The sequence below is a fragment of the Tenrec ecaudatus genome, chromosome 12 (genome assembly GCF_050624435.1).
Source record: "Tenrec ecaudatus isolate mTenEca1 chromosome 12, mTenEca1.hap1, whole genome shotgun sequence".
Classification (NCBI taxonomy): domain Eukaryota; kingdom Metazoa; phylum Chordata; class Mammalia; order Afrosoricida; family Tenrecidae; genus Tenrec; species Tenrec ecaudatus.
The window spans coordinates 51509258-51533384 of NC_134541.1; the positions used below are offsets into that span (position 1 = coordinate 51509258).

Genomic DNA, 24127 nt, shown 5'->3' on the forward strand with positions numbered 1-24127 from the left:
CAACAAATCCTCCGCTTTCTACACCCAGACAGTCTAAGCATGTTCTCTCTGCTTGGAAGGTTCTGGTTTCAGGTCTAGGAATAGATGCCTTCTCTCCTCGTCACTCCAGTCCCAGTTTGGGGACCCATAAAAGGGTTCTTCTAGAGCACCCAGCCTTGCCATTCTCCATGCCCTAGCACTTACACTAGTTTACATGTTTGCAGTGATGTATTTTTTAGGTTTTTATTGTCTGACTCTCCATTAAAATACAGGTTCATGCCATGAGAGTGCTGTAGGCTCACCAGCGTTCAGATAAGGGTCTGAGGTAAAATAGGTACAAATGAAGGAGCAAATAAATGAATGAACAGTGAACTCATGTCTTTCCATTAAACAGAGTCGAAGATCACGATGATCTCATGCCAATATTTATGCGCCATGACACGATCCTAAGAGAAATCTACGGCGAGTACTTCCTGGCCGAACTAATAGAAGCCCAAGATGAAGAGAACCATGCTGTTGTGTGTGAGGTTGGTGATTAAGTGAGCTGCAGATGTGCTTAATGGAAGAAGTGAGAGAAGGGCCTGTAGCCCTGGCCTTCACCCTTGGAATTACCACATCCCTGATCTGCTCTTCCACATGGTCCACCAGGCCAGCTCTTCAATGGGGCACAGCCCTTACATGTCCCCTATGGAACTCCAGGCTGTAGGCTTCCTTTCATGATGTCCTTTCAAACGCCCAAGTTCCTTGCCCTATCCCTAGAGTAGTAAGGACTAAAGATGAGGGTAGAAATAGCCTCTAGGGGCAAGGAAGTATACTTTTCTGAGGGTTCCAAGATCTCACAAATTAGCATCTTACTGATGATATAATCTACAAAGTGATTGATTTTTAATTTTTGTATTCTGAATAATTTCACACTAATAGAAAAGCAACCAGACACCCAAAAATTTAATATCTTGCTACATTTTCTTTATCATTGTATATATTCTACATACGTGTTTTTCTGAACTGAGACTGTTATATTTGCCCCTTTACTTCTAAGTTCTTCAGTGTATACTTCCTAAAAACAAGGACATTCCAATACATAACTGTAGTACAATCCATACAATCCTATCGCCTAATAGAACATATTGATATTTTTCTTATAGTCCCTATAATGTCCTTCATAAGAGAAGTAGTGAAAAAATTTTTATATTCTTGAGTCAGCCCTCCTAGGTCTTTGTTTCAGGTTTAAGAGTTGATTCAGGTTGTATATGATTAAACTCTGTTAGATAGGTGACTTATATTGAAAAATTTGGAAAATGTGTATTAAATTTGGGATTTACAAGGAGCAGAGCTGATTAGAGGTTTGGTTAGTAGTTTAAACTTTAGAATACTAAGTTGCAATTAAAAAGTTAATAAACAAGAATTACCGCTTTTCTAGAAATATCACCTGAAATTCTGGGTGTTCTGCATAATTGAAAATGCACAAATCCGTGGGATACAACACAGTGTTTTAGACCAATTGGCAGACTGAAAAATAAATAGAGATTCCCACTCATCAGTTTGTTGTACTAAGATGACTTGTATGTTGCTGTGGTGCTTGAAGCTGTACCATCGGGATTTCAAATACCAGTAAGGTCCACTGTGGTGAGCAGGTTTCAGCAGAGCCTCCGGATTGCACAAGTCCCTTTTCATGCATTAAAGAGAAAAGATGTCACTTTGATGTGTGCCTGACCCATTTTGATCTTCACAGGAAAAACAAGAACAACCACAAAACTTGGCGTTTATCATCAAAAACACCTATGTGGTAGGAGGCTAGATCTATAACTTAGAAGCCAGATCACAGCTGGGAGTAAAGTAAAATAAAATGTTTATTAAACCAATTAATTTTTTCAGGATACACCCCCCCCCACACAAAGATGCATTTCAATGCTCCATAAAATTCATATTGAAAATCAGAGTTTCCCCAAAAGATTAGTTATTGGAAAGAAACTCAAGTTACAAAGCAGATACTTCCACAGAACATTCCTGCTCTGTTGTAGAGTATAATTGTGAACTTTCATGAGTTGTTACAACTCTGAATGAATGACGGGAGTATAACAGGTGGTGGAATTGGAGAACGTTACATTTTTGTTCCTAATGGCAAAACACATTTTCTCATTTTCATCAGAATGTGTGATCCAGGCTATTTGAAATCAAATTCCAAACATAATGAACCATTAGCATAATAACTAATTACTAACAGGGGTCATAAATAATACATTCTTATCATGTACATGCAGCTCACCATGAAGCCAGCAAAAGATATTCCAGGCCATTGAAGTTTCATTATAGCAGTGCGGCTATGGACTAGATGGGCATCTCCTGTGAACAAAGATGGATGCCAGTTTTTCCTGTGGAGAGAGAGGCTGGCCCTTCCACTGCACATATGGCAGATGGATTGGCTAATCAGCCTCTGCTGAATCCTGGGCTTAAAAGCACAGAGAGACAGACAATTGTGACTATGCAGTCTTTGTTTACAAGTGCATCTAAGACAAACAATCACTTGTTATTTGGGAAAAAATAAAATGTTTACTTTTGGGTTTTTATTAAAGTGTCAAGTGCTTCACAAAACAGCTGTGTAAATTCAGCTTTTAACCAAAGTATCATTTGGATGGCTTATAACGAAAAATATATAAATGGAAATTTTAATTTAAAAAAATTACTCTTGTATTTCAGCATTAAGGAAAAACGAAGAGCCACACATTTCTTTTTCAAAAACATGTTTGTGAAATAATAGTTTCATCCTAATTTAATATTTTAAATGATCTGAGTGAAAGTTTACAGAACAAATTGGTTTTCCATTCGACAAATCACACACATTTTGGTCTGTGTCATTGATGGCAATCCTCACAATGTCACTTCTCTTTGTACTTCCTTCCTTTCTATCCGCTTCCATTTCTCCTTTCTGAGGTTTATTCTTTCTGAGGTTTATTCTTGGGGGATACTGCTATTTTGATCTCATAGGGTTGATAGTTCCAAGGAGTTCCCACCTCCTTTGTGTTATATATTTCATCGTATAGACCTATTGTTTGACTGAGCCACCAGGGTGAGTTCAATTGCAGGCCTGAAGGCTGATCATAGTCTTGGGTACTCCGCAAGTCCCTACTAGATTACAAAGACTGGTCTTTTTTTTTTTTTTTTTGTATGCTTCTGAGTTTCGGTCCACATTTTTCTCCCACACTATCCAGGATACTAAATTGTGATCTCTTTGAGAGTGGTCAGCACTCAAATTGGTACTGGGCACCATCAGCTCCTCTGGGGTCAGGGTATTGGAGGCTGAGGTTCCAGTGGTCCATTAGTTCTTTGAACTGATTTGTCTTTGCTTTCACTCTTCTACGTTCTGGGTGGGAAGAGACCAGAGGTTCCTTAGATGGCTGATGACAAGCTTTTAAGGCCCCAGTGATGCCTTATCAGAGGAGGTTGTACAACATTGCCTTTGTGGATCACAATATGTCAATTGACTTCCATGATCACAGTGATGCTTTCCTTCAAGATCTTGGGTTTTGGCTAAGTTTTTTATAACTTTTCCCCATGCTTGCTCTACTGTATGAGAAAGCTTCAAAAAGTCCAGATTTTCTATGAAATTTTTAAGTCTGTATGCATACATGGACATATTTATACCACATAAAATATGTAGGTATAAATATCATCTGCCAAAACTTTTATGTCATTATGAACCTACCTATATCTGTTTATCTTGACTGTTTGCTATGTATATGATACTCATAGTTTAAATGTTCTTAGTGACAATGTAGGATTATGTATGTAATTGTTTAAGTGGGCTTCAAAAATTCATTAAAAAAATCCATTGTTTTTAATTCCATTTTTACATGAACTCTTAATGCCCCATTTATTTTCCTTTTTTGTCTATAGCTCTTATACATTTCTCCATGGCTTACTTTTTATTTTTGACACTTCATTGTGATTTAGGTGGGGATTTACATGTATCATTTTTTCCCAATAATTTTAACAATTTATCAACCCCCCATAGCTTGCCCTGTCCCCCAGCCTTTCCCCCCTCTGTCGCCCTCTTGTAGAATACCACCTTCCCCTTCATTAACGCCTGTCTACCCTCTATCCTACTATTTTCCATTCCCTCTCTACCCCTCTCACTCCTGATAACGTCCAGGTCTGTTTCTTTTATTATGAAAACCTTTATCTTAATTTGTATGTACAAAAGTGGTCTCAAACATTATTTGTCTTTTTGTGATTGGCTAACTTCCTTGGCTTAATGTCTTCCAAATTCATCTATGTGACGAAGTTTCACTGTTTCGTCTTTATTCTTTAGCAATGCATCTTACTCCACTGTATGCATGTACCAAAGTTTTCTCTTCTTACCCTAACAATTTAGAAATGCTAAATTGTTTCTACTTTCTGGCTGTTGTGACTAGTGCTTCAATGAGCACAAGTGTGTATATGCTCATGTTTGGTTCCTTGTGTCCTTAGGACACACACCGAGTGAAGGGATCGCTCTGTCCTTTGGCATTTCTATTCCCAGTTGCTTGGGAACGTGCCGTACTGCTTTCCTCAGAGGTTGTGCTGTTTCACAGCCCTACTAGCAGTGTGCAAGTGTCCCAGTGTCCCTAAAGCCTCTCCAGCTTGTCTTCTTTTCTGTTTTCTTTAAAACGTTGCTGTCAATACTTGTGTGAGGTGATAGCTCATAGTTACTTTGATTAGCATTTCTCAACTAGCTAATGAATGTAAGCATTTCTTCATATGTTCGTTGGCCACTTGAATGTCTTCTTTGGTGAACTCTTTTTAAAAATTTAATAAATCTTTTTATTGGGGCTCATACAACTCTTATCACAATCCATACATACATCAATTGAGTAAAGCACCCTTATACATTCGTTGCTCCCGTCATTCTCAAAATTCGCCTTCCACTTGGGTTCCTGGAATCAGCTCGTTTTCCTTTTTTCCCTCCCCCTCCCTCCCCGCTCCCCCCTTCCCCCTGAACCCTTAATAATTTATAAATGATTATTTTATCTATCTTACACTGCCCAGCGTCTCCCCTCACCCACCTTCCCATTGCCCATCTCCCAGAGAGGAGGTTACACATAGATCTCCAAGATCGGTTCTCCCTTTCTACACCCCCTTCCCTCCTGGTGTCGCCACTCCCACCGCGGGTGTTGAGGGGTTTGTCCGTCCTAGATTCCCTGTGTTTCCAGATCCCTACTGCACCGCTGTACATCCTCTGGTCTAACCAGGTTCGCAAGGTAGAATTGGGGTCATGATAATTGGGAGGGGAGGAAGCGTTCAGGAACTAGAGGAAGGTTTTGAGTTTCCTTGTTGCTACACTGAACCCTGAGTGAGTCATCTCCTCCCCACTACCCCTCTCTTTGGTGAGCTCTTTAGGCCCTATGCCTAGTTAAGAATTCGATGATTCATCTTTATTCTTTAGGTGTTGCAGTTTTGTATAGATTTTAAAGATCAGTCCTTTTCCACTGTTATTTTCTCTCAGACTATGGATTTTCTTTGTACTCTTTTGATGATTTTTGATGTCCAAAAGTGTTTTATTTTTAGAGGGTGTCAGTGATCTGTTTTATCTTCTGCTGTACATGTGTTTTTTCATTGTTTTATAGTGTGTTTATGGACCCTTAAGCTTTCCTTTTTCCTTATTTTCATTGACTATCTTTATAGTTATAGAATTTACATTTAGCTCTTTAATCAACCTTGAGTTCATCTTTTTATATGGAATGAGGCATGGGTCCTGTTTCATTCTTCTGCAAATGGAAGTTCACTTTTGCCAACACCATTTTTTAGATACTATCTCTTCCCCATTTTATGTATTTCAGCCATATGTAAAAAAGAAAAATCAGTTGTCTCATGAAAATCCATGGCCAACATCATGCTTGATAGGGAAAAACTGAAAATATTTCCCTTGGAAACAGGAACCAGACAAAGATGCCCTCTACCACGAATCTTATTCCACATTGGGCTGGAAGTCCTAGTCAACAAACATCAAGGGAATACAACTGGGCGAAGAAGAAGTAAAACTCTCACTGTTTGCTGATGATAAGATTTAATATGTAGAAAATCCCAGACCCCACCAAAGGATTGTTGGAAACAATTGAGGGATTTGGTACCATGGTGGGAAATAAGGTTAACCAGAAGAAATCAATTGGGGTCTTGTTTAATAGCCCTGAAAAAGACATCAAGGAAACAATACCATTTATAATAGCCAAACAAAAGCTAAAACACTTAGGAATAAACCTAACTAAAGAAAAAAACAAAACACCTGTACAAAGAAACTTACAGAACACTATTAGAAGAAACCAAATGAGACCTAAATAAGTGGAAAAATATCCTGTATTCATATATTTTGAAAATGTCAATACTACCCAAAACAATCTATAAATACACCACAATTCCAATCTAAATCCGAATTAATTCTTTAAAGAAATGGAAAATCTCATTACCAATTTCATATAGAGAAGCAAGAGACCTAGGATAAGCAAAGAAGTCCTTAAAATGAAAACAGTTAGAGGTTTCACACTACCCAAGCTATTACACAGCCACAGTAGTCAAAACTGCCTGCTACTGGTACAATGATAGATACATAGACCAATGGATCAGAATAGAGAACCCAGAAATGAAGGTACCCATCTAGATGGAAAGGATTTTTTAAAAAGGGCTAAAAGCATTAAATAGGAAAGAGATGGCATCTTCAACAAATAGTGCTTGCAAAATTGGATCTGAAAATGAACCCATACTTTGTCCCATGCACAAAAACAAACTCAAGATGGACCAGAGACCTAAATAATATTAAACCCAGAATTATGAGGATCATCAGTGAGAAAACGGACAAACTCAAGGGCCCTGTTGCAGTGCCTACACCTAGTCCCAAACCTGATAAAGAAAGCACAGACATTCAAGTACAAATTCGATGGCTGAGACCGACTAAAATTAAGACACTGATGCACATCAAAAAAACTTCATCAAAAGTATAAAAAGAGAACGCATAGGCTCTGAAAAATACTTCAGCAATGACAGAATGGACAAGAGACTAACTACAAAAACGACAGAATTCTGTAATACCTCAATAAGAAAAACGAAACAAAAAATCCAATTAAATAAAAATTAATATATGATAGGGATATAGGTCTATGTACATATATTTATATGTTGAGTATTAAGGTAGCAGGCAACTTTGGGCCTCTACCCAAGTCCACCCTCAATACAAAAATGCTTTGTGCCCATAAGCTGGCATTTTGTGATTCTTACTTTCCTGACGTAATCGCTGAAGACAAAGTGGATGCATAAACAAATGTGGTGAAGAAAGTTGATGGTGCACGGTTATTACAAAATATAGCATTTGGGGTCTTGAAGGCTTGAAGTTAAACAAGTGGGCATCTAGCAGGGAAGCAACAAAGCCCACATGGACGAAGCACACCAGACTGTGTGTTCACAAGGTGTTGATGGGATCAGGTAGGTATCAGCCATCAGAAGACCCAAAACAAACAATCATATTGATGCAAATGAGGGGTGTGTGAGTGGAGATCCAAAGCCCTTCTACAGATAATTGGACATCCCCTCACAGAAGGGTCACGAGGAAGGGACAAGTCAGCCAAGTACAGTACAGCACCAACGAAACATATAACATTTCTCTAGTTATTTAATGCTTTCTCCCTCCCCCCCTACTATCCTGACCCTAGTTCTACCTTACAAATCCAGCTTGACCGGAGCATGTACACTGGTACAGACAAGAACTCTCGACATATGGAATCCAGGACAGATAAACCCCTCAGTAAAAATTTGAGGGTAAGGGGAAGATGGCGGAAGAAGGGGAATAAAGGGAAAACACAGGATGGACGTATAACCCTCCACCGCCATCCCCAGGGGGATGAGCAACAGAAACATGAGTGAAGGGAGATAGCAGATGGCTTAAGATATGAAAATAATGATAATTTTCAAGGGTTCATGAGGGTGGGAGGGTGAGGAAGGGAGGGAAAAAGAGAATCTGATAGAAGGGCTCAAGTAGAAAGAAAATGTTTTGAAAAGGATGATGGCAACCTATGTACAAATGTGTTCGATAGACTTGTTATATGGATTGTTATAAGAGCTGTAAGAGCCCCAATAAAATTATTTATTTTACATATGAGCCCCTAATAAATTGTTTAAAGAAAGAAAGAAAAAATTATTTATTTTACAAAATCCAATGAAAAAGTGGACAATAGATGGAAAAAAATAGCTCAGCAAAATGACACTCCAATGAGGGTGCCCAATAAATGGCCACTCAAGACTACCATGTATTTTGCTATTTTCATCTCATACTCTTTTCTTTCTTTTTTTTAACATGTCTTACTTCATCTGACAAGACATCTGGTAGCATGTAGTAGTTACTCATTGAGCGTTAACTGCAAAGTCAGCAGTGTGAAATCCCCAGTCACTCCATGGGATAAAGACAGGTCTTTCTACTCCTGTAAAGAGTTCCAGTCTCAGAAACCCAGAGGGGCAGTTCTACCCTGCCTTACAGGGTCATTATGAGTTGGCATCAGCTCGATGGCAGCAAGTTCTTTGAGCCCATCAAGCTTAGTTCTGCTGTTGTTAATGAGTGTTATTCAAAGTTTTGCCCAATCTGCAACTCTTACTTTTTGCATAAATAATGTTTAATCACTTAAGTTTTTAATCGGTACAGGTCAACACTTCCTGTATTTTAGTCTAAAAATATGTCATCCATGTATGCTTTCCGTTACTCAACAGTATTTTCAATTCTATACCTTTGGCTAAGTTAAGGATGCTATCAATAGAATTAATATATGCCCTATGGGGATTATTTATAATTTTCCTTAATAAAATGACAACGCTGTCTCTAAAGTGGACCAGGGGCATATATAAACCATAGATATATGAATGGATTTTCAGATAACACTTAATTGCAGCCCTAATCCAAGAAAAATAATTTCTTGTGACATTGCCTTATGTGGTACTTGCCGTCATGAAGTGCACCAACTATGGGTGAAAGCCCAAATCTGTTTTCAGGAGCCCCGTATGGATTACGTTTCTGGTGAATCCTCTCTGACCATTGGCCAGGGAGCTGAATAGCCTGGCTATCAGACAAAGTGCATTGGAAAGTGGATTAGTACAGATGTAATCTAAGATTTGACACCTTCTCATTTGTTCTCTTTGACCCTTTAAAAAAATCATTTTATTAGGAGCTCATACAACTCTTATCACAATCCATACCTACATCAATTGTGTAAAGCACATCTGTACATTCATTGTCCTCATCATTCTCAAAGCATTTGCTCTCCACTTAAGCCCTTGGCATCAGGTCCTCTTTTTTCCCCCCCTCCCTCCCCGCTCCCCCTCCCTCATGAGCCCTTGATAATTTATAAATTATTATTTTGTCATATCTTGCCCTGTCCGATGTCTCCCTTCACCCCCTTTTCTGTTGTCTGTTTTAAATTTGTTTTAGTTTGCATCATTTTCTGCTTTCTTTTCGATTGAGGTTTTTCTAGGATTTATTTTGTCATTGTTGAAGGTTTTTTTGTTTGTGTATATTTTTCTTTAATGAAATCAAGGGTTAATAAAACTATAGAAACAGTAACTGGTTTAATAGTTTCTTAGGGCAATGGCAGGGAGGGTTAGGGAGAAATAGGGAGCTAGTAATAATGAAGACAAGAATGAAGAAAATATTCTAAAATTGGTTGTAGTGGTGATTTCACAACTCTTTTAAATTTGTTTGAATCATTTAATTGTATGATAGGTGAATTATATGCCAAGAAATATGTTAAAATAATTTAAAAATCAATTTTCTGATTATAGATGGATGAAGTTATTTCTAGGTTCTTTATTCTGTTCCACTGGTTTTTATGCCCATCATTGCACCAGGATCAAGCTATTTTAACTACCATGACTATGTACTAGGTTTTGCAGTCTCCCTATCTTCCTTTGCCCTGATGGCAGTTTGCAGATTTCACCACTTTTTCTTCTTCTTTTGTTGGTATATTTTATTTCCCTTCACTCAAAGTAATATGTCTCTTAATTATTTTTACTCCTGTTGCCTCCCATCCCTAGAAACCATCAAAGAAATTTTCTCTCAATGTGCAAACTTTTTCTTGACATTTTAGTAATAGAGGACAAAGACAATATCTGTCCTTAAAAACAAAACAACACTTTTTCATTGTAAAATAGGTGAAGGTTTACTGGCAGATCATCAGTTTAACACTCATACATAGTTTAACTTATTCATTGCAATTCCTTTAAAGTAACATTATTTATCACACTTACTGTTTGTCTTGTTTCCATTCTTCTTTTCTTAACCCTTATGAACTTTGATCATTAATAAATGCGGCCCTTTGATCCAGTCCAAAAAGTGATGCAAGAGAATGCAGAAACTGTCCAGCAATATCATTACTATCAAATGCAAATAAAGTTTTGTTGAAGATTATTCAACAGCTGTTGCAATACAAGGACAGTGAGCTGTCAGAAATTCAGGCTGGTGTCAGAAGTGGAGGTGGAAAAAGCATCTCATTACTAATGTCAGACAGTTCTTGGCTGCATGCAGAGAATACTACAAATATGCTTACATGTGTTTATTGACTTACAAAGGAATTCAACTGTGTGGATCATAGCGAACCGTGGATAGATTGAGAAGAGTGGGAATTCCTGAATACTTCATTGTGCTTATGTGGAACATCACATGGATAAGGAGGCAGTCACTGGATAGAACAAGGGGATACTGCATAGTTTAAAATCAAGAAAGGTATGCCTCAGGGTGGCATTCTTTCACCATACATATTCAATCTGTATGCTGAGCAGATAATCCAAGAAGCTGGGCTACATGAAGAAGAACGCAGCATCAGGAGTGGAGGAAGACTGATTAGCAACCCGATGATGCAGATAGACAACCTTGCATCTGGAGGTGAGGAGGACTTGAAGGACTTTAGGATAAAGATCAAGAATCTCACCCTTTACTATGATTACAACTCAATCTAAAGAAGACCACATCCTCACAACTGGACCGATGATAAAGGGAGAAAAGTGTGGAGCAGCCGGGGATCTCATCTTGCTTGCATACACAATCAGTGCTCGTGAATGCAGCATCCACGAAATCAAATGATGTACAGTAATGGACAAATGTGATGTGCAAGACCTCTTTAAAGTGTTGAAGAGCAAGGATGTTACTTTGAGGACTAAGTTGCGCCTGACCCAAGCCATGGTATTTTCAATTGCCTCCTATGCATGTGAAAGTTGTACATTGCTTATGGATAATTTTAAACAAATATAGTGAAGAAAATGCATACCATGGACTGCCAGAAGAACAAACAAATTTGTCTTGGAAGAAGTACAGCCAGGATGTTCCTTGGAAGTTAGAAATGTTAACATTGCCTGGAAAAGGCCATCATGCTTGCTGAAGTAGAAGGGCAGCAAAAACGAGGAAGACTCCATGAGATGGACTGACTTAGTAGTTGCAGTGATGGGCTCAAACATAAGAACAATTGTGGGAATCATACCCCAAACAGTATGGTGTCTCTATGAATCAGATCCAACTCAACAGCACCTAACAAGAACAACAGTGGCTATTGGTGGCAAGCAATTATTGTTTTATTATTAATAAATCATTTTATTGGGGACTCTTACAGCCTTTAAAAAATAATTTTACTCAAGGCTCATACAGCTTCTATCACAATCCACCATGCATCCATTGTGTCAAGCACATTTGTTGCCATAATCATTCTCAAAACATTTTCTTTCTATTTGGGCCCTTGATATTGACTCTTCATTTTTTTCCCTCCTTCCTCTGCCCACCCTCCCCATGAACCCTTGACAATTTATAAATTATTATTTTTTTCATGTCTTATCTTGACTGATGTCTTCCTTCACCCAAATTTCTGTTGTCTGTCCCCATGGGAGGGGGTTATAGGTAGGTCATTGTGATTGGTTCCCTCTTTCTCCCTCGACCTTCCCCTTACCCTCCTGGTATCACTACTCTCATTAGTCCTTAGGGGTTTATCTATCCTGGATTTCTTGTGTTGCAAGCTCTTATCTGTACCAGGGTACATGCTCAGGTGAAGCCAAATTTGTAAGGTAGAATTGGGGTCATGATAATGGGGGAAGGAAGCATTAAAGAACTAGAAGAAAGTTGTATATATCATTGGTGTTATACTGCACCCTGACTGGCTCATCTCTTCCATGTGACCTTTCTGTAAGGGGATGTCCAATTGTCTACAGATGGATTTTGGGTCTCCACTTTGCATTCCCCCTCATTCACACTGATAGGATATTTTTTTCTGGGTCTTTGATGCCCGATACTGGATCCCATTGATACCTCATGATCACACTGGCTGTTGTGCTTCTTTCATGTGGACTTTGTTGCTTCTCAGCTAGATAGCCACTTGCTTTTCTTCAAGCCTTTAAAATCCCAGATGCTATATCTTTTGATAGCTGGGCACCATCAGTTTTCTTCAACACATTTGCTTAAGCACGCATTTTGTCTTCAGCGATCGTGTCTAGAAGGTGAGCATCATGGAATAATGGCAAGCCTTTTTTTTTTTTAACATTTTATTAGGGACTCATACAACTCTGATCACAATCCATACATACATAAATTGTATAAAACACATTTGTACGTTCTTTGCCCTCATCAATTTCAAAGCATTTGCTCTCCATGTAAGCTCTTTGCATCAGATCCTCTTTTTTATTTTCCCCTCCCTCCCCGCTCCTCCCTCCCTCATGAGCCCTTGATAATTTAGAAATTATTATTTTGTCATATCTTACCCTGTCCCACGTCTCCCTTCACCCCCCTTTCTGTTGTCCATCCCCCAGGGAGGAGGTCACATGTAAATCCTTGTAATCGGTTCCCTCTTTCCAACCCACTCACCCTCTACCCTCCCAGTATCGCCACTCACACCTCTGGTCCTGAAGGTATCATCCACCCTGGATTCCCTGTGCCTCCAGCTCCTATCTGCACCAGTGTACATCCTCTACTCTATCCATACTTGCAAGGTAGAATTCGGATCATGATAGTTGGGGGGGGGGGAGGGGAGGAAGCATTTAGGAACTGGAGAAAAGCTGTATTCTTCATTGGTGCTACATCGCACCCTGACCGACTCATCTCCTCCCCTAGACCCCTCTGTGACAAATGGGCTTTGGGTCTCCACTCTGCACTGCCCCCTTCATTCACTATGGTATGATTTTTTTTTCTGATGGTGCCTTATACCTGATCCCTTCAACACCTTGTGATTGCACTGGCTGGTGTGCTTCTTCCTTGCTTTTGAGCTAGATGGCCGCTTGTTTACCTTCAAGCCTTTAAGACCCCAGACACTATCTCTTTTGATAGCCGGGCACCATCAGCTTTCTTCGCCACATTTGCTTATGTACCCATTTGTCCTCGGTGGTCGTTTCATGGAGGTGTGCAGCCAATGATATGACTTTTTGTTCTTTGATGTCTGATAACTGATCCCTTCGGAACTACGTGATCACACAGACTGGTGTTTTCTTCCATGTGGGCTTTGTTGCTTCTGAGCTAGATGGCTGCTTGTTTATCTTCAAGCCTTTAAGACCCCAGATGCGATCTCTTTTGATAGCCAGGCACCATCAGCTTTCTTCACCACATTTGCTTACTCACCCGCTTTGGCTTCAGCGGTTGTGTCAGGAAGGTGAGCATCACAGAATGGCAAGCAATTCTTAATGTAAGTTGACCTCTTGAATTTTTTTGTGGTGAAATATCTCTACCTGTCTTTCAATAGGATTTCTTTTTTGTGTTGAGATTTTTTGTTCAATCACTTCATTGGGGGCTCGTACAACTCTTGGCACAATCTATACATCCATCCATCCATTGTGTACTTTTGTACATTTGTTTCTCTCCTCACTCTCAAAACATTTACTTTCTACTTGAGCCCTTGATATCAGCTTCACATTTTCCCCTCCCTTCTCACTCCCTCTCTCCCATTAACCCTTGATAATTTATAAATTATTATTATTTTTTCATATCTTCCACCATCCAATGTCTCCCTTCACCCCCTTCTCTGCTGTCTGTCTCCCAGGGAGGAGCTTACATGTAGATCCTTGCAATCTGTTCCCCGTTTCTCCCTCCCCTTCCATCCACCCTCCCCGAATCACCACTTTCACCACTGGTCCTGAGGGGTTCATTTGTCTTGGATTACCTGTGTTTCTAGTTCCTATCTGTACCAGTTGACATCATCTGGTCCAGTCGGATTTGTAAGGTAGAATTGGGATCATGATAGTGGGATGGAGGAAGTATTCAATCCCCTTGCAGAAGGGCCATGGGGAGGAGGCGAGCCAGTCAGGGTGCAATGTAGCAATGATAAAACATAAAATTTTCCTCTTGAATGTCTTGAGGTTTTTAACTTTGTATACATTTTAAAATTAGTTTCTTTTCTGATATGTTGTTGCCAAATATTTTCTTTATTGGTAGCTTCTTTTTTTTAGTCTGTCAGAGAAATGTTTTGATATGCATACGTATCTAATATTTAGAATATCCTAGTTACCTTCTGCTATTTGTATATTTGGGGCTATTTTTGATAGCATATTTATGCCATAGTTATTACACATTGGGCTGCCAACCTCAGGATCAGCAGTTTAAAACCACTAGCCACTCAGTGGAAGAAAGATGAAGTCACCTCCTTCCATAAGAAGTTAGTCTCAAAAAAACCCATAGGAGCAGTTCTAGTCTGTTCCGTTGGGCAGAATCTACTCGACAGCAGTGAGTTTGAGTGAGATGTATTTCTTTGATAATTTTTATTGTTTTAGGTTTTACAATTAGATCTTTTTCCCACCTTGAGTTTTTTTATATGGTAGGAGGTACAGTTCTTATTTAGTTTTTCTTCATAATATCTATTTTGTCAAAGAAACTACCGATCATTAATTATTATAGTTTGGTTCTCTATTTCAGAGATTGATCAGATGGATACTGACTGATGGGCAAGTTTACTGAGAATTGTGCCTGGTAGAGGGTAGGAAAGTAGATTGCCTGTGTAAGGAGAACACATGTTAAGTTCCACTAGTTTTTCCTAAAGAACTCTTTGGCATCATTCCAATATCCCAAACCACCTCTGAGATTACCCAGGGTCATAGTTCATTGAACATTTTTGGGAGCATTTTTATGTATCACACGTTGTACAAAACACTAGAGCTACTAAAAAAAGGGGGTACTTATTCATCCCTTACAATATCTCAAAATGACACCCAATATGTGTCCATGCAAGTTTTATGAGGAGAACGAATTTTAGATCTGATGTAGTAATGAGGTGTTTTCTGTTTCAGGTGGAAGGCATAGCTGTTGGGTTCATGAGTGTCTGCTCAAGAGTGAACATGGAACTACTGCACGAGTGCTTTGACTTGAAGCCTTTCCACGGACTCTGCAACCCACACCCTGATGATGTCCTGGAGCCACCACAAAGTAAAGGTGCAGTGACTATTGCAGGAACACATTAATAGGTTAAACCCATCGTTTATATACAACTCTGCTTTTTTGTAGGTGACTGAACAAAGGAAACTGTCTATACTGTGTTCTCCAATCACTTTTAAGGAGTAATTTCTAAGGTTAATTTCATTCTTGTGAAAAATGTGCATGAACCTGGGTAGTCAAATATGCAAGGTGTAGTTAGCCAGAGTGTGCGAGGCGGTTTAAGATTTCCTAATTTCAGGATGTATTAGCTAGTTCATTGTTTGAAACCCACTCTCATGAAGTTGATTCTGACCTATAGTAACCCTATAAAGATTTTTTGAGTATGGAAATCTTTATTGGAACAGATTGGCTCATCTTTCTTGTACATCTCAGTCTCGTACCTTAAAGTGCTCTTTCAGGATTGTACTTGCACGTATACATGAGCACGCGCGCGCGCACACACACACACACACACAAATCCTAAGTATACTTGTGGATTTTCAATTCAAGAATTCAAAATGCTCTAAATACCTTTGTGTTTTAAAATCAAAGGTATTTAGAACATTTTGAATTCTTAGATGAACTGTTGTTTCCCTTTACTTTTGTGTTTGTCTTTGATGAATGATTATATAATATTAGTATATTGAAAATAACCATTGTTAAATTGTCCAACTTATTTCTAGACATATGATTGATTATTCCAACACAGGATGAGTTCAGTTACAGGCCTTAAGAATTGCTGAGGTTCATGATCTTGGAGTCCCACAAGTCCCCCTCAGACCAGGGAGTCTGGTCTCATTTGTGATTTTGAGGGTTTTCCCCACATTTTTCTCTCGCTCTAACTAGGGCCTTCTAATGGGATACTTTTCTGGGTAGTTGGTAGTAGCATCTGGACACCATCTAGTTATTCCTAGTTTCAGGAACATGAAACTGATGCTTGTACAATCGATTTGTCCATTGGACTGTTTCCACATATATTTTGATTTTCAGCATTATTCATTCCCTCAAATGGAGATCAAAAATTGTACTTTAGATGGTTGCTCACAAGCTCAAAGCTCGGATCAGTTTTACATTCAACGATTCATACACAGTTGTTTATGTCATAGCTTGCAAGCCTTACCATGTAACACTGCTTACCCCACTCCGCCATTTCCCTTTCCCATTTCTCATTCTTTCCTAGGCCTTCTGAACTTTGTCCTAGGATAAATGGTGTTCTTCTGATCTCAAATGGTTCATTATTCTAATGTGTTCATACCTCTCTAGCACTATTTTTCGTATTATAGACCTATTATTTGGCTGAAAATTGAGCCATGGGGGTGAGTTAATTTCCAGAACTGCAGGGTCACTAAAGGCCATTACCTCATAGGGGTTCCTCTCGAAGGAACATTTTTGTGGCTCATTTTTCCTCATTTATAAAATGAATAAAAATAGTATGTACTCTAAAGAGTTGTTGGGAGGAGTAAATAAAAAACTCACTGATGGGTATTGGACTGTTTCAACTTCTGGCAATTGTGAATTGTGCTACAGTGAATGTGGGAGAGCATATCTCTTATTTCTTTGGGGTCTGTGCCCAGCAAAGGTATTAGTAGGTTGTGTAGTATTTCTATTTCCAGGTGTGTTAAGTGGTACCACATATCTTTCCACAATAGTTGTACATATTTAGAAGTCTACCAGTGGTGTGTAAGAGTTCCAGTCTCGTGCACCCTCTCCAGCATTTGTTGTTCTCTGTTGTTTTTTTTTTAACTGGGCTATCATGTGTGTATAAGGTGATATCTCGTTGTTTTTATTTACATCAACCTGATGTCAAGTGATCACGAGCATTTTCTCACATATTTGTTCATCCTGCAAGTGTCAGTAGAAGAACGGAGAAAGAAACTCTGGTACATACACATGTGGAACATTATACACCCCTAAAAGACAGCAATGGCATTCTGAAATACCTCATCCCATGGCTTCACCTGGAAGCCATGATGTGAAGTGAAGTTAGTCAATCACAAAAGGACAAACATTGTATGGATCTTACTATAAGGATAAACATCAAGATGAAGGCAGGCTTCTGCTCTCAGGTAATATCTTCTATTCTGATCTCCCAAGCAATGAGGTAGAGAGTCTAATTAGTGCCCATGAACCATATCTCACCCCCTTTATGTATCCATCTTAGAAAGCACCTCGACAGAGGAGAGCTCACCTCAATTGGGGTGAGTTTTCCAGCATGTAGAGCAGCAGGAGAAGATCCTTCAGCTGCTGCCACTACAACACAGGGCTAAGGTCACCTTTGGTATCAGCTCCTCTTTTATACCCTCCCTCCCCCAGTCTTTGACCCACGTGAATCCTTGATCGATTACATATTGTTATTATTACTTCATATCTTAGATAATCTGTTATCTCCTTTTACCCACACGCTTTGCTATCGCACCCATATAGTCAGCAATGTCTTTCTTCATAAGGGTGAGAATCAAGCAGGACCATGTCATAAGAACTAATTAAGTAAGGGCCCCAAATCCATCCATATATCTACTATTGATCTACGTCCTTGGTTCACTTTAGAGACATCATTATCATTTTATAGTAGAGAACATTATAAATCATCCCCCTAGGGCATAAGGTAATTCTGTTGATAGTATCATTAATTAATCCAATGGTATAGATTTTAGAACACTTTTGAGGAAAGGAAGTTATACAAATATAGGCTACCTTCAGACCACAATGCATGAATTGTTGATTTGTACAGATTAAACTCTTATTTGACTGAACACTATTTACACAAACACTGGAGGTTGGTGCTAGGGAAAAATTTTCCACATTCATTCCCTAAAGTAGAACCATGACTACCAGATTAATACATATCATAGGAAGCAAGTGGGTCATTAAAAGAGTGGATATATAATAGTCCCAAGCCACCTTTCACTGGGCGTTCTCAAAGCAAGGCTCTGAACCAAAGTCAACAATAGCCAATTCCATAACCTTGGGGTTATAGTCATATACTTCACACACTAAGGTGTTTCGGTCTTAGGTTCAAGGGATTATGTTGGTTCCTTAAATCTGCTACAGGTTTGTTTGAGGTAAAGTCCCGTTCATTTAGTGGAGTTTACACATCGAATCCTCTGGTGTAGCCTATGACGGATGTTGTGTGCCTCAAAAAGACAGAATCTAGAAGCCCAGTAGTCAATTTTACATAGCCTGGGTCACCCAGGGCTGGATAGAAACTAGGTCCAAAGTATCCAATTAGGACCATAGTAATGGGTGTATTCTCCCCTTGGATTCTATATAAATATTATTAAGAAGTTTTTCAGGATAGTAGATTGCTCCCCCCAGTTACCCACATTCTCTGAGACATACATATCCCCATACCCCCGTCGACTTGAATTTCCAGTAAGATTTACTTATCACTCTTTTGTTAAGTGCTAACGTCAAGTAGAAAGAAAATGTTTTGGAAATGTTGATGGCAACATATATACAAGTGTGCTTGATACAGTTGAATTATGGATTGTTATAAGATCTTTGAGACCCCAGTAAAATGATTAATAATAACAAAAGAAAACTTTTTATGAATACTAGTTGTTACTACCAAAAGAAGAAGAAGAAAAGAAACCAGATGGTGCCCGGCTATCAAAAAAGAATTGTGTCTGATATCTTAAAGACTTGTCTTCAAGCAAGCAGCCTTGTAAGTGAGGCATCAACTAAATCAGCATGGAAGAAGTACACCAACCTGTGTGATCCAAGGATTATAAATAATAAATCCACATCTGAAGGAAGGAATGATATCAGAGCTTAAATTGTGAACACTTGGTTTTAAGAGGCTAGGGATGGCAGTAGAAACCCCAAATCTATTTTCAAGGTTCCCACATGTAGTAAGTCTCTGGTGAATCCCCTATGATCACAGTCAAGGAAGATGAATAGCTTTGTTATCAAACAGAAAGCATTGTCAAGTTAGTTATAGAAGATGTAGTTAGGTTAAAATGTAATATCTTTCAATTTGGTCTCCCTTTTGACCTGTTTTAAAGTTATAATATTTTCTGCTTTCTTTTGGATTGAGGTTTTACTATGTTTTGCTTAGTCATTATTGTTGTTTCGTTTGTTTGCTTGCTTGCTTCTTGTTTGTGCTTTCTACGATTTTCATGTATGGAATCAAGATGGATAGATTTTCAGATTGTCTAGGGGTGTGGCGGGAGAAGGTGGCAGGAAATGAGCTAATAACAACGAGTCCAAGAAGAAAATACTCTGAAATTTATTATGGTGATGATTGCACAAATCTTAATATGATTGAGTAATTTAATTGATTGTTATGTGAGGTATATGTTAGGTATACGAAAAAATGGAATCCATGCAAAGTGCATAGCTTAGTGCCAGGAACAGAGGTCTTGAATAATTTACGTGGCCTTTGCCAACTTGTTTATTTATTTTTCAGCTACTGATCTTGTTAATCACAAGTTAAAGATCTTTTCCTTATTGCATTGTGTTCCTTCCCACATCGATACTAGGAGAGTGTGCACTCTCCTCCTGCTCCATCACCTGAGACGCCAGCCTGCCACGCAGTACTTCTGTCTCTCTGATCTTAGTCACCTGGAGCTAGGTCAGATAGTAGAAGTTAAAAGATACTGTCCTTCCAACTTCCAAAAAGTCCAGCAACATCCACAAGTTTTGGGAGTCTATAGGAACACCGCAGGCTTTTGACCTGCTGGCTACTGATTTGGGGTTTTCACACACTCTCTTCAGGATATCAGCTCCAAGCTTTGAGGCCTACCTTCATCTCCCTTGCTTTCACCTGCTAGCTCCTTTGGGTTTATAATTCACCGGAGTTGTTCACAGCACTCACACCAAGTATTAGCCTGTGGTTTTATCATGCCCAAAGGTTGTAAATCAGGGTGAGCATAAGAAAGACTCAAGGGCAAGGTGTAAGAAAGATTTCAATACAGAGCTTCTGTTCCCCAAGAGGGTACATCATTCTCCTTCGCCAACCAGGAAGCAGTGTGTTTGTGTATCCAGAGTTTTTATGGGTGGGTTTGACTGAGCCCTTGTTGGAGATTCATGATAGACTGAATCACGCCTCCTGATGTTAGTTGATATACACTACTAGATACGTTTTCCAGATCTAGCCAGTCCCCGATCTTTAGTACAGATCTTCAGATGAGGTCTGGAGGCTTTCAATAAAAGCACATAGATAATCCTAGGGTTACTACACAGGAACCAAGGACAGAAGACAAAGTGATTTTCTATTGTCACATAAAATGCACTGCCATCAGCCCTTTCTGATTCACAGTGACACTGTAGGACAGAGTAGAACAGCCTCATTGAGTTTCCGAGGCTGTAAATCTTTACGGGAGCAAAACACCTCATCTTTCTCTCGTGGAGCAGCTAGTGGATTCAAAATGCTAACCTTGTTAGCAGTCCAACATGTAATCCATTACACCACTAGGGATCCTTACCACGTGCTGTTGTTAGGTGCCATCGAGTCAGTTCTGATAACAGAACGAACCACTACCTGGTCCTGTGGCATCCTCACAACTGTTTCTGTGCTTGAGCCCATTGTTGCAGCCACTGTGTCAGTCCATCTCCTCGAGGGTCATCCTCTTTGTCACTGCCCCTTTACTTTACCAAGCACGATGTCTTTCTTCAGGGCCTGGTTTCTCCTGACATGTCTGTCCCAAGAATATAAGACAAAAGTTTGCCACCCTGGCCTCTAAAAAACATGCTGGCTGTACTTCTTTCACGACAGATTGGTTTGTCCATTGTTTTTTTTTTCTTCTCTATCACCACCATTCAAATGCACAGATTCGTCTTTGGTCTACCTTATGTAGCGTCCAACTTTCATATGCATATGAGGCAACTGAAAAATACCACCGCTTGGGTCAGGTGCCGCTTAATTCTCAGGCACACTTTCTCATGTACTGGAGAATGAAATTCCAATTTAAAACTGATCTCAGGACTTAAAAACACACAGAATCACTATAATTTTGATAAGTGAAAGACCATATCAAGAGATAAGGAATTTAAAAGGGTTTCTACTTCTTTTTCTGTTTTTAATTTAAAAGCAGTTGGTCTAGGACAGCATGGCAAGTAAAGAAAATAGGAAAACTTCTCTTGTTATGTTCTGTGTCTTGTTTATTTTTTAAAAAGTCAGTTTCAGGTTCACTACTACAAAGATAACTCTTTAAGAAAATTTCACCAGGGAACTAATATTGTAGATTTCCAAAGAACTCGGGATGGATTCACAAACAATCCACAGCTCATTATATCCAAAAAAAGAGTCAGCAACACATTTTGCTGCTATCTTCTCATACACAACAAAGAATGAGGCTCAGGAGAAAATTCTAAATGCACTGTGATCTTCTGTTATCTTTTATTCTGATGAAAGTCTCATGTTAAAGGAACTATAATTTCTTTAAAATACATACCAAAATTCTTGTTTAAAATGAGCACACATCATTATGCCTAATGCCTCAGACTTTGTTTAGTGCTTTTTTTCAAAGAACTTCCATGCATATTATCTCATTTTACCCTCATAGCTTGATGTAGCAGAGCTAGCATTGGTAGTGTTTTCTCCATTTTGTACCTGCTAAACTAATCCAAAAGAGGCCTAGTATCATGGTGGTCCAAGGGCTTAGCTGTTAAACAAATATTAGTGATTCTAACCCACCATCTGCTCCATGGGAGAAAGCTGTGTCACATTTCTCTTGTAAAGGTTGCAGTCAGAAGCCAGCTATCCCATAAGTATTGAATAATCAGTAGGTGGACAATCATTGACTTACTACATCAATGCCTCTTATGCTGTAATAATATATTATTCTGACAACCTGTGAGTGACACTTTCAGTGAATACTGGTGTAAGATTTCCCTGACAACCAACTTCCATTGTTTGTATAAATAGTGCCCAGCCATTAAAGGGTTTATTCTGTACAATGTGAGAATGCAGGTATTGCGATAGGGAGTTGGCCTAATTTGATTCAATGTCCCTCTTCCAACTGTGTTTTAAAAATTAGTACCAGGGACTAATCAATGACAACAATTACAGAAGATCTTTATTTAGACTCTCTTCCATAAATAAACGAGGAGGTCTCTAAAGGGAGCCAAAGGCAGATTATAAAAAAGACAAGACAAGACGTAGATCCAGGAATGGGGCTTGGGCCTGCAGTGATGCCTAGCCAAGTCAAGAACAGTTAGTTCTAAGGACATTGCCCTGCTCCATCGATACTGTCTCTCAGGAAGGGAACACAGAAGATTATAACAAGGTATATAGTGTACTTTTTCATTATATTAATATAGACTTTACTTTAGTATTATAACAAAGTATGGTGAAGAAAATAGATGGTGCCCAGGTATCAAATAAAATAGCATTTGTGGTCCTAAAGGCTTGTTTCTAAGCAAGCAGCCATATAAGTGAAATGTCAAATAAGTCCTCATGGAAGAAGCACCCCAACATCAGTGACCAAAGGATTGCAAATCATATAATCCGATGCTTAAAGAGGAAATAGTATCAGAGCCCAAATTGTGAGATTTTGGTTTGCAGAAGTCTATGTGGGAGCCCACATTTGTGAGTTCTATAGAGGTAATAAGTTTCTGGTGAATTCCCCTCTATATACGATGGAGGTTTGGGAAAACAGACTACATTGGAGAAATGACTATAGGAGATCAAAGTGAGAAAAGTGATTGAACAGTTAAAACCTTAGCAGGTGATTCTCCACACCCCATCCCCACCCCCGCCCATACATGTTGGGCCTGAACTGGTTTCAACATATTCTGTGTTTGTTTTTTCTCTTCATGTTGGGATTTAGCTCTGTATTTTGTCAATGGCGGTACTCTCTTGAATTTTGGTTGTCTGTTTTTCTGTTTTTTTTTTGGTATATGAAACCCAAGATTAATGAAGCTATAGAGACAACAAGTAGAATAAGGGTCGCTTGAGGTTTTGTGGGGGAGGGGAGCTGATATCAAGGAGTTCAAGAAGGAAGAGAATGATTTGAAACTGGTTGTGGCAGCAATAGTGCAATACTGCTTGATGCGACTGGACTATGGAATGATATGATATATGTATTCCCTCCCAATCCAAAGGGTATTTAAAAAAAATACAGTCTTGGAACACAATTCTTTTGCATCTTGTAGTGTCTCTATTTGTTGGCAATTGGTTTAAATTCATCCAAGGTTTTATAGCTAATCAGTAGCTAACCCAAAACCCACATCCAGATTTTTCTGCCTTGCATGCAAGGTGATTTTTTTTATTACATCAATAAGGTGACTTTAAAAATTTTGAGTTACCTTGATGAAACTCCAGCTATGTTTTTTCACTTTAACAAATTATGCAATGAGTTGTCACTTTAATCAGCTCTTATCTGTACCCATGTACATGCTCTGGTCAAGCCAGATTTGTGAGGTAGAATTGTGGTTATGATAGTTTGGGGAGGAAGCATTGAAGAACTAGTGGAAAGTTTTATGTTTCAACGTTGCTATACTACACCCTGGTTGGCTAGTCTCCTCCCCTTGACCCTTTTGTAAGGGGATGTACAGTTGCCTACAGATGAGTTTTGGGTCTCCATGATGTACTCTCCCTCATTTACAGTGATATGATTTTTTTAAAATTCTGGCTCTTTGATGCCTGATACCTGATCCTATCGACACCTCATGATCACATAGTCTGGTGTGCTTCTTCCTTGTGGGCTTTGTTGCTTCTCAGGTAGATGGCCACTTGTTTTTCTTCAAGCCTTTAAGACCCCAGACACTATGTCTTTTGATAGCCAGGCACCATCAGTTTTCTTCCCCACATATGCTTATGCACCCATT

At 39.1% G+C, this 24127-nt stretch overlaps 1 protein-coding gene across 1 annotated transcript in view; it reads left to right on the forward strand.

Moving 5' to 3' along the window:
• Positions 1-24127, forward strand: part of CFAP61 (cilia and flagella associated protein 61) — a 368344-nt gene that overhangs the window by 31826 nt on the left and 312391 nt on the right. The window contains exons 6-7 of the mRNA XM_075527979.1: positions 374-506; positions 15232-15367. Coding sequence (XP_075384094.1) covers positions 374-506; positions 15232-15367 — 269 coding nt within the window. The remainder of the gene's footprint in view (positions 1-373; positions 507-15231; positions 15368-24127) is intronic.